General features: G+C 38.9%; 1 protein-coding gene across 1 annotated transcript; it reads right to left on the bottom strand.

Moving 5' to 3' along the window:
• Window positions 1–17,883: 17,883 nt before the first annotated feature.
• On the bottom strand, window positions 17,884–18,791 carry LOC140175166 (serine/threonine-protein phosphatase 7 long form homolog). The gene is made up of 3 exons (XM_072202103.1): window positions 18,563–18,791; window positions 18,325–18,449; window positions 17,884–18,237 (listed from the first exon to the last, which is right to left on the bottom strand). The coding sequence occupies exons 1-3, from the start codon at window positions 18,789–18,791 to the stop codon at window positions 17,884–17,886; spliced, it is 708 nt and encodes a 235-aa protein (XP_072058204.1).

Here is an 18,791-nt window from a genome sequence, read left to right as displayed (position 1 = left end):
TCTGAATGGAGCATCATAAGTATTTTCTATGATGGTCTGTCTGAACTGTCCAAGATGTCTTTGGATAGCTCTGCTGGAGGATCTCTTCATCTGAAGAAGACGCCTACAGAAGCTCAAGAACTAATTGAAATGGTTGCAAATAACCAATTCATGTACACTTCTGAAAGGAACCCTGTGAACAATGGGACAAATCAGAAGAAAGGAGTTCTTGAGATTGATACTCTGAATGCCATACTGGCTCAGAACAAAATATTGACTCAGCAAGTCAATTTAATTTCTCAAAGTCTGTCTGGAATGCAAAATGCACCAGGCAGTACTAAGGAAGTTTCATCTGAAGAAGAAGCTTATGATCTTGAGAACCCTTCAATGGAAGAGGTGAATTACATGGAAGAACCCTATGGAAACACCTATAATCCTTCATGGAGAAATCATCCAAATCTCTCATGGAAGGATCAACAGAGACCTCAACAAGGTTTCAACAATAATAATGGTGGAAGAAACAGGTTTAGCAATAGCAAGCCTTTTTCATCATCTTCTCAGCAACAGACAGAGAGTTCTAAGCAGAACCACTCTGACTTAGCAACCATGGTCTCTGATCTAATCAAAACCACTCAAAGTTTCATGACTGAAACAAGGTCCTCCATTAGAAACTTGGAGGCACAAGTGGGTCAGCTGAGCAAGAAAATTACTGAACTCCCTCCTAGTACTCTTCCAAGCAATACAGAAGAAAATCCAAAAGGAGAGTGCAAAGCCATCAACATGGCCGAATTTGGAGAGGAGGGAGAGGCAGTGAACGCCACTGAGGAAGACCTCAATGGACGACCACTGGCCTCCAATGAGTTCCCTAATGTGGAACCATGGGAATCTGAGGCTCCCACTGAGACCATGGAGATTCCATTGGATTTACTTCTGCCATTCATGAGCTCTGATGAGTATTCTTCCTCTGAAGAGGATGAGTATGTCACTGAAGAGCAAGTTGCTAAATACCTTGGGGCAATCATGAAGCTAAATGACAAGTTATTTGGCAATGAGACCTGGGAGGATGAACCCCCTTTGCTCACCAAAGAACTGGATGACTTGTCTAGGTAGAAATTACCTCAAAAGAGACAAGATCCTGGGAAGTTCTCAATACCTTGTGCCATAGGCACCATGACCTTCAAGAAGGCCTTGTGTGACTTAGGGTCAAGTGTAAACCTCATGCCTCTCTCTGTAATGGAGAGGCTAGGGATCTTTGAGGTGCAAGCTGCAAAAATCTCACTAGAGATGGCAGACAATTCAAGAAAACAAGCTTATGGACTTGTAGAGGATGTTCTGGTAAAAGTTGAAGACCATTACATCCCTGCTGATTTCATAGTCCTAGAGACTGGGAAGTGCATGGATGAATCCATCATCCTTGGCTGACCCTTCCTAGCCACAGCAAAGGCTGTGATTGATGTTGATAGAGGAGAATTGATCATTCAAGTGAATGAAGAATCCTTTGTGTTTAAGACTCAAGGATATCCCTCTGTCACCATGGAGAGGAAGCATGAAGAGCTTCTCTCAAAACAGAGTAAAACAGAGCCCTCACAGTCAAACTCTAAGTTTGGTGTTGGGAGCCCACAACCAAATTCTAAGTTTGGTGTTGAACCCCTACATTCAAACTCTAAGTTTGGTGTTGGGAGGTTCCAACATTGCTCTGAGCATCTGTGAGGCTCCTTGAGAGCCCTCTGTCAAGCTACTGACATTAAAGAAGCGCTTGTTGGGAGGCAACCCAATGTTATATTTTATCTATTTCCCTTGTTATTTTATGTTTTCTGTAGGTTGATGATCATAAGAAGTCACAAAATCAATTGAAAAAGCAAAAACAGAATGAAAAATAGAAAGAAAAATAGCACACCCTGGAGGAAGATCTTGCTGGCGTTTAAACGCCAGTAAGGCTAGCAGATGGGCGTTTAACGCCCAGTCTGGCACCATTCTGGGCGTTTAACGCCAGAAAGGGGCACCAGACTGGCGTTAAACACCAGTAAAGGGCAAGAAGTTGGCGTTAAACGCCAGAAATGGGCACCAGCCCGGCGTTTAACGCCAGAATTGGCATGAAGAGCAATTTTGCTCGCCACTTGGTGCAGGGATGACTTCTCCTTGACACCTCAGGATCTGTGGACCCCACAGTATCCCCACCTACCCCACCACTCTCTCTCTTCTTCACCCATTCACCAATCACCTCAACACCTCTTCCCCAAAAACCCTTCACATATCAAATTCCATCTTTCTCTTCACCACTCACATCCATCCTTCATAAAACCCCACCTACCTCACTATTCAAATTCAAACCACTTTCCCAACCAAACCCACCCTCCCATAGCCGAACCCTACCCCTCTCTTCACCCCTATATAAACCCCTCTTCACTCCTTCATTTTCACACAACCTAAACACTACTTCTCCCCCTTTGGCCGAACCACAAAGCCATTTACATCTCCTTCATTTCTTCTTCTTCTACTCTCTTATTTCTTCTTTTGCTCAAGGATGAGCAAACCTTTTAAGTTTGGTGTGGTAAAAGCATTGCTTTTTGTTTTTCCATAACCATTTATGGCATTCAAGGCCGGAGAAACCTCTAGAAAGAGGAAAGGGAAGGCAAAAGCTTTCACCTCCGAGTCATGGGAGATGGAGAGATTCATCTCAAGGGTGCATCAAGACCACTTCTATGAAGTTGTGGCCTTGAAGAAGGTGATCCCCGAGGTCCCTTTTAAACTCAAAAAGAGTGAATATCCGGAGATCCGACATGAGATCCAAAGAAGAGGTTGGGAAGTTCTTACCAACCCCATTCAACAAGTCGGAATCTTAATGGTTCAAGAGTTCTATGCCAATGCATGGATCACCAAGAACCATGATCAAAGTGTGAACCCAGACCCAAAGAATTGGCTTACAATGGTTCGGGGGAAATACTTGGATTTTAGTCCGAAAAATGTAAGGTTGGCATTCAACTTGCCCATGATGAAAGGAGATGAACATCCTTACACTAGAAGGGTCAACTTTGATCAAAGGTTGGACCAAGTCCTCACAGTCATTCGTGAAGAGGGCGCCCAATGGAAGAGAGATTCAAGAGGAAAGCCGGTTCAATTGAGAAGGCATGACCTCAAGCCTGTGGCTAGGGGATGGTTGGAGTTTATCCAACGCTCAATCATTCCCACTAGCAACCGGTCTGAAGTTACTATAGACCGGGCTATCATGATTCATAGCATCATGATTTGAGAAGAAATAGAAGTTCATGAGGTTATATCCCAAGAACTTTATAAGGTGGCGGACAAGTCCTCTACCTTGGCAAGGTTAGCCTTTCCTCATCTCATTTGTCACCTCTGTTATTCAGTTGGAGTTGACATAGAGGGAGACATCCCCATTGATGAGGACAAACCCATCACTAAGAAGAGGATGGAGCAAACAAGAGACCCCTCTCATCATCAAGTCCCTGAGATGCCTCAAGGGATGCACTTTCCTCCACAAAACTATTGGGAGCAACTGAACACCTCCCTAGGAGAATTGAGTTCCAACATGGGACAACTAAGGGTGGAGCACCAAGAACACTCCATCCTCCTCCATGAAATAAGAGAAGATCAAAGAATCATGAGAGAGGAGCAACAAAGACAAAGAAGAGACATTGAGGAGCTCAAGCACTCCATAAGATCTTCAAGAGGAAGAACAAGCCGCCATCACTAAGGTGGACCCGTTCTTTAATCTCCTTGTTCCTTATTTTCCTGTTTTTCGAAAATTATGCTTATGTTTATCTATGTTTGTGTCTTGTGATCATTAGTGTCTTAGTGTCTATGCCTTAAAGTTATGAATGTCCTATGAATCCATCACCTTTCTTGAATGAAAAATGTTCTTAATTGAAAAAGAGAAGAATTGCATGAATTTTGAATTTTATAACAGATTAATTATTTTGATGTGGTGGCAATATTTTTGTTTTCTGAATGTATGCTTAAATAGTGCATATGTCTTTTGAATTTGTGGTTTATGAATGTTGGCTCTTGAAAGAATGATGAAAAAGGAGACATGTTACTAAGGATCTGAAAAATCATAAAAATGACTCTTGAAGCAAGAAAAAGCAGTGAATACAAAAAAAAGAAGGAGAAAAACGAAAAAAAAGAAAGAAAAAGAAAGAAATAAAGTTATGATCCAAGGCAAAAAGAGTGTGCTTAAGAACCCTGGACACCTCTAATTGGGGACTCTAGCAAAGCTGAGTCACAATCTGAAAAGGTTCACCCAATTATGTGTCTGTGGCATGTATGTATCCGGTGGTAATACTGGAAGACAGAGTGCTTTGGGCCACGGCCAAGACTCAATAAGTAGCTGTGTTCAAGAATCATCATACTCAACTAGGAGAATCAATAACACTATCTGGATTCTGAGTTCCTAAAGAAGCAAATCATTCTGAATTTCAAAGGATAGAGTGAGATGCCAAAACTGTTCAGAGGCAAAAAGCTAAAAGCCCCGCTCATCTAATTAATACTGATCTTCATAGATGTTTTTGGAATTCATTGTATATTCTCTTCTTTTATCTTATTTGATTTTCAGTTGCTTGAGGACAAGCAACAATTTAAGTTTGGTGTTGTGATGAGCGGATAATTTATACACTTTTTGGCATTATTTTTAGTATGTTTTTAGTATGTTTTAGTTAGTTTTTAGTATATTTTTATTAGTTTTTAGTTAAAATTCACTTTTATGGACTTTACTATGAGTTTGTGTGTTTTTCTGTGATTTCAGGTATTTTCTGGCTGAAATTGAGGGACTTGAGCAAAAATCTGATTCAGAGACTAAAAAGGACTGCAGATGCTGTTGGATTCTGACCTCCCTGCACTTGAAGTGGATTTTCTGGAGCTACAGAAGCCCAATTGGCGCGCTCTCAACGGCGTTGGAAAATAGACATCCTGGGCTTTCCAGAAATGTATAATAGTCCATACTTTGCCCGAGATTTGATGGCCCAAACCGGCGTTCCAAATCAGCTCAAGACTGCCCGGCGTTAAACGCCGGAACTGGCACAAGAATGGGAGTTAAACGCCCAAACTGGCACAAAAGCTGGCGTTAACTCCAACAAGAGTCTCTACATGAAAATACTTCAATGCTCAGCCCAAGCACACACCAGGTGGGCCCGGAAGTGGATTTTTATGTCATTTACTCATCTTTGTAAACCTTAGGCTACTAGTTCTTTATAAATAAGACATTTTGCTATTGTATTTTCATCTTGGTAGCTATCTTTATTCTTATGCTATCTTAGATCATTGGGAGGATGGCCTCACAGCCATGCCTAGACCTTGTTCTTATGTATTTTCAACGGTGGAGTTTCTACACACCATAGATTAAGGTGTGGAGCTCTGCTGTACCTCGAGTATTAATGCAATTACTATTGTTCTTCTATTCAATTCGGTTTGTTCTTGTTCCAAGATATCACTTGTTCTTCAACTTGATGAATGTGATGATCCGTGACACTCATCATCATTCTCACCTATGAACGTGTGCCTGACAACCACCTCCGTTCTACCTTAGATTGGGTGGATATCTCTTGGATTCTTTAACCGGAATCTTCGTGGTATAAGCTAGAATTGATGGCGGCATTCAAGAGAATCCGGAAGGTCTAAACCTTGTCTGTGGTATTCTGAGTAGGATTCAATGATTGAATGACTGTGATGAGCTTCAAACTCCTGAAGGCTGGGCGTTAGTGACAGACGCAAAAGAATCACTGGATTCTATTCCAACCTGATTGAGAACCGACAGATGATTAGCCGTGCTGTGACAGGGTGCGTTGAACATTTTCACTGAGAGGATGGGAGGTAGCCACTGACAACGGTGAAACCCTACATACAGCTTGCCATGGAAAGGAGTAAGAAGGATTGGATGAAGACAGTAGGAAAGCAGAGAGACGGAAGGGACCAAGCATCTTCATACGCTTATCTGAAATTCCCACCAATGAATTACATAAGTATCTCTATCTTTATCTTTATGTTTTATTCATCATTCATAACCATTTGAGTTTGCCTGACTAAGATTTACAAGGTGACCGTAGCTTGCTTCATACCAACAATCTCTGTGGGATCGACCCTTACTCGCGTAAGGTTTATTACTTGGACGACCCAGTACACTTGCTGGTTAGTTGTCCGAAGTTGTGTTTATGCCATGGTATTGAACACCAAGTTTTTGGATTCATCACCGGGGATTATTTGAGTTGTAGTGATCACAATTTCGTGCACCAATTCTCAAACTGGTTCTTCTAGAGGTAAATCTGATCCAGCTTGGTAATATTTTACAGTAAAGTATGACAAAAATAATAAGGCTCAATATACATGTATTTTCTGCTTGAATACTTACAATGGAGGGGGGATATATAGAATAAAATATCATCTTGCAAAAATTTCTGGACAAATTAAAGTTTGTAACAAAGTAACTGAAGATGTTGAACTTCAATTCAAAAGGCTTTTGGAGGAAAACAAAATAAATAAGGCAGAAAAAAGAAAATTTACAAGTGATTGTTATGATGTGGAAACATAAGCGGAAGAAGAGTGTGAAGCGCCTAATCCTGTATAACCTCCGGCTCCTGCAACAATTGGAGACAAAGGAAAGAGAAGAGCTATTGCTGCTACTCCAATTGGAAGTTATTTTAAGGGAAGGACTATGCCAGGCTCTCAACCAACTTTGAAAAGTGTCTTGGTCAGTAAACAAGTTGTGCACAAGGTTAAGTTGGGGCTTGAAAAATGGATCATTGATGCACGTATTCTATTAAATGCAATTCAATCACCTTACTTTCAACCTGCCTTGGACGGCATTGGTGCAATTGGACCTGGTTTCAAGGGACCGTCATATGATGAAATGAGAGTTCATTTGTTGGCCGATCTTAAGAAGGAGTGCTAGTTGCTTGTTGAAGGCTATAGGAGCTCGTGGAAAAGCACTGGTTGTACACTGATGGCAGATGGCTGGACTGATCAAAGGCAAAGTACGTTAATTAATTTTCTAGTTTATTGTTCTGCTGCTATGTCATTTGTTAAGTCTGTTGATGCTTCTGATATGATAAAAACTGTCGATACCTTGTTTAAATTGTTTGCTAAGGTTATTGAGTGGGTTGGGTCTAGTAACATTGTGCATGTGGTTACTGATAATGTTACGAATTATGTATCTGATGAAAAACTCATTCATGAAAAGTATCCAAACATTTTTTGGTCTCCTTGTGCCGCTCACTGCATCAATCTTATTTTGAAAAACATAGCAAGTATTCCTCACATAGCTGACCTTGCCTCTCGTGCTTCAAAAGTGACTGTGTTTGTTTACAATCATATGATTTTCTTGTCATGGCTTAGAAAAATACCAAATTGGAAAGAAATTGTTCGACCATGAGTTACACGTTTTACTACTGTTTTCATTACTTTGAAAAGTATATATGATCATAAAAAAGACTTGCAAACATTGATGGTGGACAAATATTTCACTTCTCATAAATTATCCAAGAGTGTCAATGGGAAGATGGTTAGCTCAATTATGTTGGATAGTAAGTTTTAGGAGGATTGTGTTACTACTGTGATGATTGTTGGTCCTCTTATTAAGTTATTGAGGTTTATTGATGCTGATGAGAAACCTTCTCTGGGATGAGGTTTATTGTATGAGGGCATGCAAAGAGCCAAAATTGCTATCAAGATAATGTTTAGAAATAGAAAAGTATCTTGAAAATGCGGTGGGATAAGCATTTGAAGCGTGACCTCCATGCAACAGCATACTTTTTGAATCCAGGTTTCTTCTATAGTGAGGGGTTTGTTGAGAAGGCAAATATCTTGAGGTCTTTACTTGATTTATTTGATATTGAAACCCTTTTGCGATGACTCAGATGCCGCAATGCAAGAGATACAGTTGTATCGAGATCAAAAAGAAAGTTTTGGAAGGGAAAGTGCTTTGAAAGCAATTAAGAGACTCGAACCTGGTAAGTTATTATATTTCTATGTTCGATTTACTTTGAAGGTTTTTTAAATATTAAATGAGAATTGATGTTTGACTTTTGTATCCTGGTAGGTGAATGGTGGAGGCTACATGGTGGGAGTGCTCCTAATTTGCAAAAAATGGCGATTCGTCTTCTTCATCAAACACCATCATCATCCGGATGTGAGAGGAACTGGAGCCTCTTTGAATAAATCCATTCAAAGAGGAGGAACCGATTAGAGCATCAAAGGCTAAGTGACATTGTTTATATGACTTATAATCTACGCCTTTAATCTAGATTGCATCGCAAGAAGAAGAATTATGATCCAATTGACATTCAAAGCATTGACATAGTAGATTTTTGGGTAATGGAGGATGAAGATGATCCTGAATTTACTAATGGAGACATCAAAGGCATTGAAAATTTAATTTACACGGATAATGCTATGCCTTCATATCCTAAAGGTGATTGAAATATTAAAACTTGTTTCATTTACTAAAGATATATGTTGTATTTTTTTCTTGGTTTTTTATTTTATTTTATTAGATGGAGGAGATGTGGAAGTTGATGTGGATTTGCCTGATGTCGCTGATTCTTTAAATACAGGTTCTTTTGGTGGTACTTCTGAAGATGGTGGCTTTGGATTACCTATTTATGATGGAGATATTGGAACACTTAATGATGATTATGATTTTTGATGAGTTGCACTGACGAATGTATTTTCTATCGGTAAAGAAATTCAAAAATATAATCACATTGTAAGTATAGTTTCTAAACCAACAGAGAATCCTTTCGTGCAAAAGTTTTGGTTGTCACAAGTAACAAACCCAGTAAAATTTATAAACCGAAGTATTCAAACCTCGGGTCGTCTTCTCAAGGAATTGCAGGGAGGTGTTCTTATTATTGGTTATGGAAAAAGTATATTTTTTGGGGTTTTTAAAAAGGTTGAACAAGAAAAGTAAATTGCAAGAAATTAAATTAATAACTAATAAAGCTCTTGGCAAGGTATGAGAACTAGAAGTCCTATCCTAGTTACTCTTATCAATTGTGATGAGAATTGGCTTTTACTCCTAACTTGGTCAACCTCTAACTATGAAGGTATGTTAAGTGGATAAATCAATTTGATTCCTCAAGTCCTAGTCAATTCCTAAGAAAAGACTAGAATTAGGGGAATTCAAATCAATTAGCAAAGAATTCCAATTTTCAATCATCAACTGAGTTTGATAACTCAAGTGTCACCAATTACTCAACCAAAGCTAAGAGTGTAAAAAGCTAAATTAAAATTATAAATATGAAATACCTCAAATTACAATAAATAGAAAATCAAATTAAACATGAGAATTCATAAAACAAATAGCAACATAAAGTAATCAACAAGGGAAAGTAAATAAACTAAAGTACTAGAAGAATTAAAAGTAGAAGAGAAAACTAAATAAGAAAAGCTAATCCTAAAATCCTAAAACCTAAGAGAGAGGAGAGAGCCTCTCTCTCTCTAGAAACTACATCTAATCCTAAAGTTGTGAATAATGAATGTTGTGTATGTTGTTAATTGAGTCTCTGCATGTTCCCTGGTTTTATTCTGTGTTTCTGGGCCGAAAACTGAGTCAAAACGTGGCCCAAAATCGCCCACAGCATTTTCTGAATTTTCTATAGATCGCGCATGTCACGCGTACGCGTCGGTCGCGCCTACGCGTCGTTTGACGATTTTCCTCTCCACGTGTGCGCGTCAGGCACGCGCTTGCGTCGTTTGCGCGAACTCCAATCCACGCGTATGCGTCACTGTGATTTTGTCCAAATCGCATGCACGCGTCAGCCATGCGTGCGCGTCGCTGTTCGCTGGTTGTCTCATTTATTTCTTGTGCTCCTTCCCTTTTTGCAAGTTTCCTCTCCATTCTCTAAGCCATTTCTGCCTTATGAAGTCTGAAACACTTAACACACGTGATCATGGCATCGAATAGTATAAAGGAGAATTAAAATACACAATAAAAAGATCTCTAGGAAGCAGGTTTTCAACCATGGAATAATTTTGGGAAGGAATTGTAAATACATGCTAATCATATGAATAAGTGGGTAAAGATTTGATAAAACCACTCAATTAAACACAATATAAATCATAAAATAATGGTTTATCAACCTCCCCACACTTAAACCTTAGCATGTCTTCATGCTTAGCTTAAGGAGATAAAATAAATGAGTAGGGAAATGCAAGACTCATGAAATGCAACCTATCTATGTGAATACAACTACATGCAAAATGTTTCTACCTACTTGGTTAAAAGTAAACAAATCCTTTAAGAACAAATATGAACTGGATTTCACTAATTCAAATCACAAAATAAAGTACAAATAACTTGCAAGAAGAAAATGGCTCATGAAAGCAGGGAACAAGGAATCGAGCATCGAACCCTCACTAGAAGTGTATACACTCTAATCGCTCAGGTGTTTGAGGTTCGATTCTCTCAATTCTCTACTAATCTTGCTTTCTAAGGCTTGCTCTTCTTCTACCAATCAACAAAAGTTTAATGCACAAATACACATATCAAGAGGTCTTTCAAGGGTTGTAATGGGGTTGAGGTCAAGGTAGGAATGTATTTGGCAAGTGGACTAAAATCTGAATCCTTAATTAACTTAAACTTTTTCCACCTAACTTAAGACAATTCATGTAATTACAATGCAAGATCTAACTGCCCATTAACTATGTTTACCACACATTCATGCATCCCAAATTTAAGTACAACTCATATGCATTGATATTATTACTTAACTTGGGGCATTTTGTCCCCTTTTTATTATTTTCTTTTTTTTCTTTTTCTCTTTTTTTTATTTCTCTTTTTCTTTTCTTAATCTATTTTTTTTCTTTCCTTTTTCAATGCATATGATTAAGGTATTGAATGCATAAACAAGTTCTCAACATTTTTCACATTTTCACAGAGAGTCTAACATACTCAATTCCCAAACCAAACGTTTTCAAACCCACTTTTCCCACACTTAATTAATGAGCACTTCCACTAGTCTAAGCTAATCAAGGATTCAAATTAAGGACATTATTATTTTTTGCTTAGAGTTAGTGATGAGCTAAAGTAAAGAACAAAGGGGTAAAATAGGCTCAACATTGGTTTGCAAAGGATAATGAAAAGGTTAACGCCCTATGGGTATGTAAGCTGAGTGAAACAAGGCCTCAATCATATAAGTATATGCATACATTAAACAATGGAAATACAGAATCAAGCAAGACAAAGATCACAATTTTAGAGAGAACAACACACACCAAAAATAAAATATTGGTTGATAAAATGCAACCAATCAGATAGGCTCAAAATCTCACTGGTTTTGTGTGTTCGAGCTCTAAACCATGTTCCAGAATATTATTTCTTCAAACAAGTTCAATAAAAATTTTAATTCAAATTAGTGAAATGCTATAAAAAGTTTCTTGAAAAAGAAAATATTACTTCAACTAAGGAGTAAAATATGCACAAAATCAAACAAACATGCAAATGCAACAACTATTTTAATAAAAGAAAATTTAAACATTGGTGTTGAGACAGGAAGATACTAACCTACAGAGATCGGTATCGACCTCCCCACACTTAAAGATTGCACCGTCCTCGGTGCATGCCAAGATGGGAAAGTGGACGGGTTGCTTCAACTGATACTTTTCTCCAAAGATTGTGCAGGTGGACTTGTCTGTCTTCCCATTTAGAGCTTCATGTTTCCCTTTCTCAGTGGCCATCCTGAAAGAAGAGGAAAAAGAAGAAAAGTAACCCAACAACAAGGATAGGAAACAAATAAAATACAGTTGGGTTAATGCCAAATAATGAGAGTCTCAATTACATGGTAGCTACAACATGCAGTGAAAAAATAGTAGAAGCATACGGCATATCAATAGTGCAAGAATTGCAACAATGGAGAAGAGAGTGTGGGTAATGCAAGATAGTATAAGTGCATATCAATGCAAAAGGAATACCAGTATTATAAAAATTAGCATTAACTTATGAATAATAATACCCAATCAGAATAGAACAAGTCATGGAGCACCAGAATAATTTAAGAAAAGATGCAACAGTTGAATAAGAAAATTTTAACACCAATGGAAAAGTAATAAATTTAGAAAAGAAAATAAAAATATGCACAAAATTAAAATGCAATGAATGAAAGTATGCAAATAAATTAAGTAAAATAGAAAGAGAGTGAAGAAGGATGAGAAGTTAAAGAGATAAAGAAGTAGAAAGTAAGAAAGGATAAGGAAGAAAGAAGGAATAAGAGAGAATTCAAAAGGGAGAAGAGAGAAATAGGATTGGGGAAAAGATAAGATATATAGCGCTGATGTAGTAAAACCGTGCGTCGCATGTGACGCGGACGCGTAGAGCACGCGTTCGCGTGATTTCCAAAATCTTCAAGTGACGCAGACGCGTCAGTCACGTGTTCACGTGATTGGTGATATTTTCAAGTGAGGCGGACGCGTGGGTCACGCGTTCGCGTGACTTGATTTGTGCTAGTGGCGCGAGAGCAGCCTCGTGTTCGCACAACTCTCTGTCTCCAATGCATATTGCCAAAATAGATGGTGACGCGTGCGTGTGGGTGACGCGCACGCGTGAATGGCCTTTCTTTTAAAATGACGCGGACGCGTGGGGCACGCGTTTGCATGGTAGGGCTTGTGCTTCTAGCATGGTTCCAGCCCCACTCCATCACAACTTGCTGCCATACACCTTTTTATGTCAATTTTTTGGGGCACGCGTTCGCGTGGGTAACGCGGACGCGTGGGAGGCCATTTTTCCACATGACATGGACACCTCAGCGACGCAGTTGCGTGGGCGTATTTGTGCCAAAAGCACACCTCCAGCCACGCTTTCGCGTGACTTTCTGTAAATTTCTCTTCTCTTCCCAAGGCACATATGACGCGGATGCGTTGGCGATGCTGTCGCGTCACGTGCCATTTTTTTTAATTTTTTTATGCAGAATGCAGATGCTAATGCAAACATTATGAATGACAATAATGAAAATAAAATAACATAAAACTAAGAACAAAAAGGAAAGAATATACCATGGTGGGTTGTCTCCCATCTAGCACTTTTAGTTATAGTCCTTAAGTTGGACATTTGGTGAGCTCCTTGTCATGGTTGCTTGTGCTTGAACTCATCCAGGAATCTCTACCAATGTTTGGAATTCCAGTAGCCTCCGGGATCCCAAACTAGGTGCAGAAAGCCTTCAAGCAAGTTAAAGCAAGTGACAAGGCCCCAAGAGTATTGATTGCTAGACTGAATTCTGGGGTCCCAAATCTTGCTTTTGCACCCGTCTTCTTGTCGAGCAATATTGTTCCATCCGGGTGGCAAGCAGTCTGAATTCTCACTGAAGCAGCCAAATAACATTCTAGACTCATTAAATTGAGTTCTACACCAACCTTTGCGTTTAAACTTTGAGCACATAATCATGTTGAACCTTGATTGACAACTCCAACCACTAACCATCTTCCTCTTACTCTTAATGCCACAAAGAGCTCTAAGCTGACCATCTGTCTCAAGTAAAACATATTCAAGTGAGCTAATTAAGCTTAGAGATGAGAGATTTACCCACTTGAATGAAGGAATGGACGGTGATGGCTTTAGGGGAGAGGTCTCCAACAACTTTGGCAAGGTGATTTCCAGCTCCATTCCCTTGAGCTCTTCTTTGATAACTTCCACCTCTTTGCAAGCTTCTTCAATATCAACCTCTTCCTCTTGGTAGATTTCTTCTAATTTAATCTCTTCTTCATTGTTCACCAAGGGCATGGGAGGTTGTGCTTCTTCTTCTTCCATCTTTATGTCAAGTCCAATGGGAGAGGATTCAAATGTAGATAAGAATTCATCAATGATTGAATCTATCTCTTGATCATCCCCTTCAAAGTCTTCAACCATGATATGCCTTAGAGGTTGTACACCCTCCTCAACATCAAATTCAAACTCCTTAGAAGGGGGCTCTGTGACTTGAGTTTCCCATGGAGGTTTCGCATCTCCTAAGTCTTCGACTACTTCTTCCTCCTCAATGATTACGACTTCCTCCAATTGTTCTAATACAAAGTCATGCTGCTCACTGTCCACCGGAGTTTCTAGCTTCTCTTTCATGCTGCGTTCTTCAGTAGATTCTCTACATGAAGCCATGGGGGGTTCCTTGAGTGTCCGAACGTCGGGAAGCTAATTGATTTACTACCTCAGTTAAGGCAGTCGCGAGTTCTAGTACATCCCTTTTCATCTTCGCTTGCCCTTGAAGAAGACCACGAAGGATGTCATCCATTGGAGATTGGGGTGGATATGAGGGTTTATTACTTGGGAGGAAGGGTTCATGATAAGAGGGTGGTTCCTCACTCTCCATCTTTTTCACTTGTTGCACCACACACTTCAGTTCCTTGTTCTTAAATTGAGATTCTTTAGCCATGAGAGTTTCGGGTGCCATTCGGCTTACCGCTCGGTCCAATTGACAAAGGGTTGCTTGAAATTGATCCACTGTTTCTCTGAGACGATCCCTTGACTCTTGTGCTGCTTGGATATCATAAGTAGGACTATAGGGCTCTTGGATTGATGGATGTGGATGTGGTGTATATGGAGGTGGTGGTTTTTTGGAGTAATTGGGTTGGAATTGGGATGGATCTATGTATGGCTCATATGGCTCATAGGGTGGTTGATATGGTAGATAATGGTTAGGATCAGATGAGGGTGTTTGGTAGTAGGGGGCTAGTGAGTATGGTGGTTCAAAGTTATATTGAGAAGGGAGTTCATAGGCATATGGTGGTGGTTGTTGATAATCAAAAGAGTGCTCACCATAGCCATTGCCTTGATATGCATCATAGAATGGTTGTTGATAGTCCATTGGAAATGGTTGTTGCCAAGAGGGTTGATCAAATCCTTATGACTCCTCCCATCTTTGATTGTTCCATCCTTGATGCATGTTCTCCTTATAGCGTCCATTCCCTACAACAACATTGGAACCAAACTCATAGTGACAGGGGTGAGAATTCATAGTAGCTAATAAAAATTAAAAACAAAAACAAATAAACAAGCAAAAGAAAAAATATTTACAATAACCAATAATAAGGCACACGTTTGCAATTCCCCGGTAACGGCGACATTTTGACGAACGGATTTTCTATCGATAAAGAAATTCACAAATATAATCGCATTGTAAGTATAGTTTCTAAACCAACAGAGAATCCTTTCGTGCAAAAGTTTTGGTTGTCACAAGTAACAAACCCAGTAAAATTTATAAACCGAAGTATTCAAACCTTGGGTCGTCTTCTCAAGGAATTGCAGGGAGGTGTTCTTATTATTGGTTATGGAAAAAGTATCCTTTTTGGGTTTTTTAAATAGGTTGAACAAGAAAAGTAAATTGCAAGAAATTAAATTAATAACTAATAAAGCTCTTGGCAAGGTATGAGAACTGGATGACCTATCCTAGTTATCCTTATCAATTGTGATGAGAATTGGCTTTTGCTCCCACTTGGTCAACCTCTAACTATGAAGGTATGTTAAGTGGATAAATCAATTTGAATCCTCAAGTCCTAGTCAATTCCTAAGAAAAGACTAGAGTTAGGGAAATTCAAATCAATCAGCAAAGAATTCCAATTTTCAATCATCAGCTGAGTTTGATAACTCAAGTGTCACCAATTACTCAACCAAAGCTAAGAGTGTAAAAAGCTAAATTAAAATCATAAATATTAAATACTTCAAATTACAATAAATAGAAAATCAAATTAAACATGAGAATTCATAAACCAAATAGCAACATAAAGTAATCAACAAGGGAAAGTAAATAAACTAAAGTACTAGAAGAATTAAAAGTAGAAGAGAAAACTAAATAAGAAAAGCTAATCCTAAAATCCTAAAACTTAAGAGAGAGGAGAGAGCCTCTCTCTCTCTAGAAACTACATCTAATCCTAAAATTGTGAATAATGAATGTTGTGTATGTTGTTAACTGAGTCTCTACATGTTTCCTAGTTTTATTATGTGTTTCTGGGCCGAAAATTGGGTCAAAACGTGGCCCGAAATCGCCCCCAGCATTTTCTGAATTTTCTGCAGATCGCGCATGTCACGCATACGCGTCGTTTGACGATTTTCCTCTCCACGCGTGTGCGTCAGGCACGTGCTCGCGCCGTTTGCGCGAACTCCAATCCACGCTGTGATTTTGTCCAAATTGCGCGCACGCGTCAGCCATGCGTGCGCGTCGCTATTCGCTGGTTGTCTCCTTTATTTCTTGTGCTCCTTCCCTTTTTGTAAGCTTCCTCTCCATTTTCTAAGCCATTCCTGCCCTATGAAGCCTGAAACACTTAACACACGGATCACAGCATCGAATGATATAAAGGAGAATTAAAATACACAATAAAAAGATCTCTAAGAAGTAGGTTTTCAACCATGGAACAATTTTGGGAAGGAATTGTAAATACATGCTAATCATATGAATAAGTGGGTAAAGACTTGATAAAACCACTCAATTAAACACAATATAAATCATAAAATAATAGTTTATCATGCACCTTTGATTAGTTGAAAACTTGCTAGTAATTGTTTCTTTTGAACGTAGAACATTATGGGTTTGTCACTATGTGCATTTTTTTGTTTAGTTATAAACTTTGATATTTGAAGTTGTTTGTGAACCTCTAATATTAAGTTATGGATAATTTATTATGTGAAATTTTAAATTTTATTAAGTTAGAAATTATTGAATTTATATATTTAAAATTATTTTAGGTTTTTTAATAATTTTATTTAATATTTAATTAAACCGGTTGAACCCCGGTCGAACCAGTGAACCACTAAACCGGTAACCTCACCGGTTCATTGACCGGTCCGGTTCTCGCAACCTTGATAAATTATGATATTTGAAAAATTGTAACTTATATCAAACTACTCTATGGCATATGCGACTTTAGATATTGTCTAAACATTTTACGATATTTGAAACATTATAACTTGTCCAAATACTCCATGACATGCATAGTAATGATACATAGAATAGTTAATTGATATATAGAAAAGTTAACTGATACATAGAAAATGTTAACTACACAACAACTACTTTTTCATTGCCCACTTTACATCTTTCACAAGAATCTTGCATTTTTTGGTGGCCTTTTTGAACACAGACGGAGTGAATTGATTAGCGCTATGACATGACGGATCAACCCTACGATTGTAGCCTTTATCTGTCTCATCTGGAGTACGTACCTCACTTGTATACAATTTAATTAAACAGACCATCCTAACATCAATATAATAAAAATAATTGACCAAACAAGTATATAATATAATCAAACCAACAGAGATACCATATATGAATATAATATAATCATATGACCAATAGGAAAAGCAATAATAGGACCTGCATCATCACCATCATCAGAAGCATTATTATGGGATTCTTCATCCTCGTCCATATCCTCATCTTCATCCTCCTCGTCATCTGGTTCATCTACTAGATACTCATCAGTCTCTTACTCAAGTGTCTTAGAATTTTCTTCAATTAGACCCATTGAAACACGGTTAGGGTTTTAACTATTAAGAATTCCTCGACCACCATCACTCCTACTAGAGTCACCAGATACCAACTCTCTAGAAGCACCCGAGGAAATGCGACATGGATGCCTCGCGTCCAAGGAATACCTACCTGCCATGAAATCAGGCTGATGGCCATGTTGTGCTTGGCCTGTATTTACAGGTATGAACCCAAGCAACTGGCTAAAAGAAGCTCCGTCTCCTGAGTCAAACTGTGGCATACTCCAATACTGCTGATGTATTGGGTATGATAGGGTAAACTGTGTTTAAGGTACATATTGGCTTGAGGACTAAGGTTGTTCTTGTGGAGGTGGATATGGCGGTGATTGTAACTCTTGCTCTTGATTATCATCATCCATAACCTAATTACCCTCATCATTCTCTTGAACCACAAGATCCGACAAGTTCAAGTGGTTGCCATATTTTATATGGTATCAGTACATGTAAATATCTAAGGGATGCTGTGGAGGCATGGAATGCTCAGTAAGAACGTGACGATACCTGTTTGTCCACTGCATCACCCAAAATAAATGAGTCGTGGCTGTAGGCCAGTTAAGATTCTTAGGACCAGTTAGGACTTCTCTGTGTGTCTTGTCTAGATTCTGCTCTTGATGAGGAACTCCCTGAACAAAATCGAACTGTCGCCTAAACCTATCGGTTGCATGCCACTCAATGCATTCAAAAGACACCAATGGCACCGTCGCACTCCATACAATCGAGTGCATGTAGATTTCTGCAGGAATTATGTCCGGATCAACGCGATCAACAACATAAGCAACCCACACAAACTGGGAAAAATAAAGGAAACAGATGATTACAATCCAAATAATAATAACACTAAACCTGAAACAAATACTTCTTTAATGAAAACACACCTGGCCTTCCTGAAGATCATCCAAGGCCTTCCTAAAGTGATCAAGCGTAAGATATCCATAGCGTCGGTCCCCATGCTCCCAGTTACGCCACCTAATATGACTTATTTCATTAACGCAATTGGATTCTAAATATGAAGTTACCATGTAAATGTAAGATAAGGTTACCTGTTTGCAAGCAAAAAACTATGGGATTCCCTAGGAACCGACGCTAAATATGGTAGGCAGATCCAAGTCCAACTGAGCATAAGTGTTAGTGGACCATCGATTTTCTTACAGTCAAAACGAGATGCCCTGCATAACGTCCTGTACAGGTGTGCTAGGCATGCTGATCCCCGACTGTACTGTTTAATACTGCCAAAATCACGAAGCAAAGGCAGAAATTTCCAGTGCACAGATGTCCCAGACTTGTCTCCAAACAAGTTCGTATCAAATAACAACATAATGTGACACTTCACGTACCTCTGCAT

The sequence above is a fragment of the Arachis hypogaea genome, chromosome 9 (genome assembly GCF_003086295.3).
Source record: "Arachis hypogaea cultivar Tifrunner chromosome 9, arahy.Tifrunner.gnm2.J5K5, whole genome shotgun sequence".
NCBI classification, from domain to species: Eukaryota; Viridiplantae; Streptophyta; class Magnoliopsida; order Fabales; family Fabaceae; genus Arachis; species Arachis hypogaea.
Note: the sequence above shows the minus strand (reverse complement) of the source record. Positions and strands in the feature narration are given on the sequence as shown.

Coding starts and splice junctions, on each gene's coding strand:
- LOC140175166 (XM_072202103.1), bottom strand. CDS start 18,791: ATGCAGAGGTACGTGAAGTGTCACATTATGTTGTTATTTGATACGAAC. Junction 18,450..18,562: donor TCCACTAACACTTATGCTCA/GTTGGACTTGGA, acceptor CTTCATATTTAG/AATCCAATTGCGTTAATGAA. Junction 18,238..18,324: donor ATGATCTTCAGGAAGGCCAG/GTGTGTTTTCAT, acceptor TATTTTTCCCAG/TTTGTGTGGGTTGCTTATGT.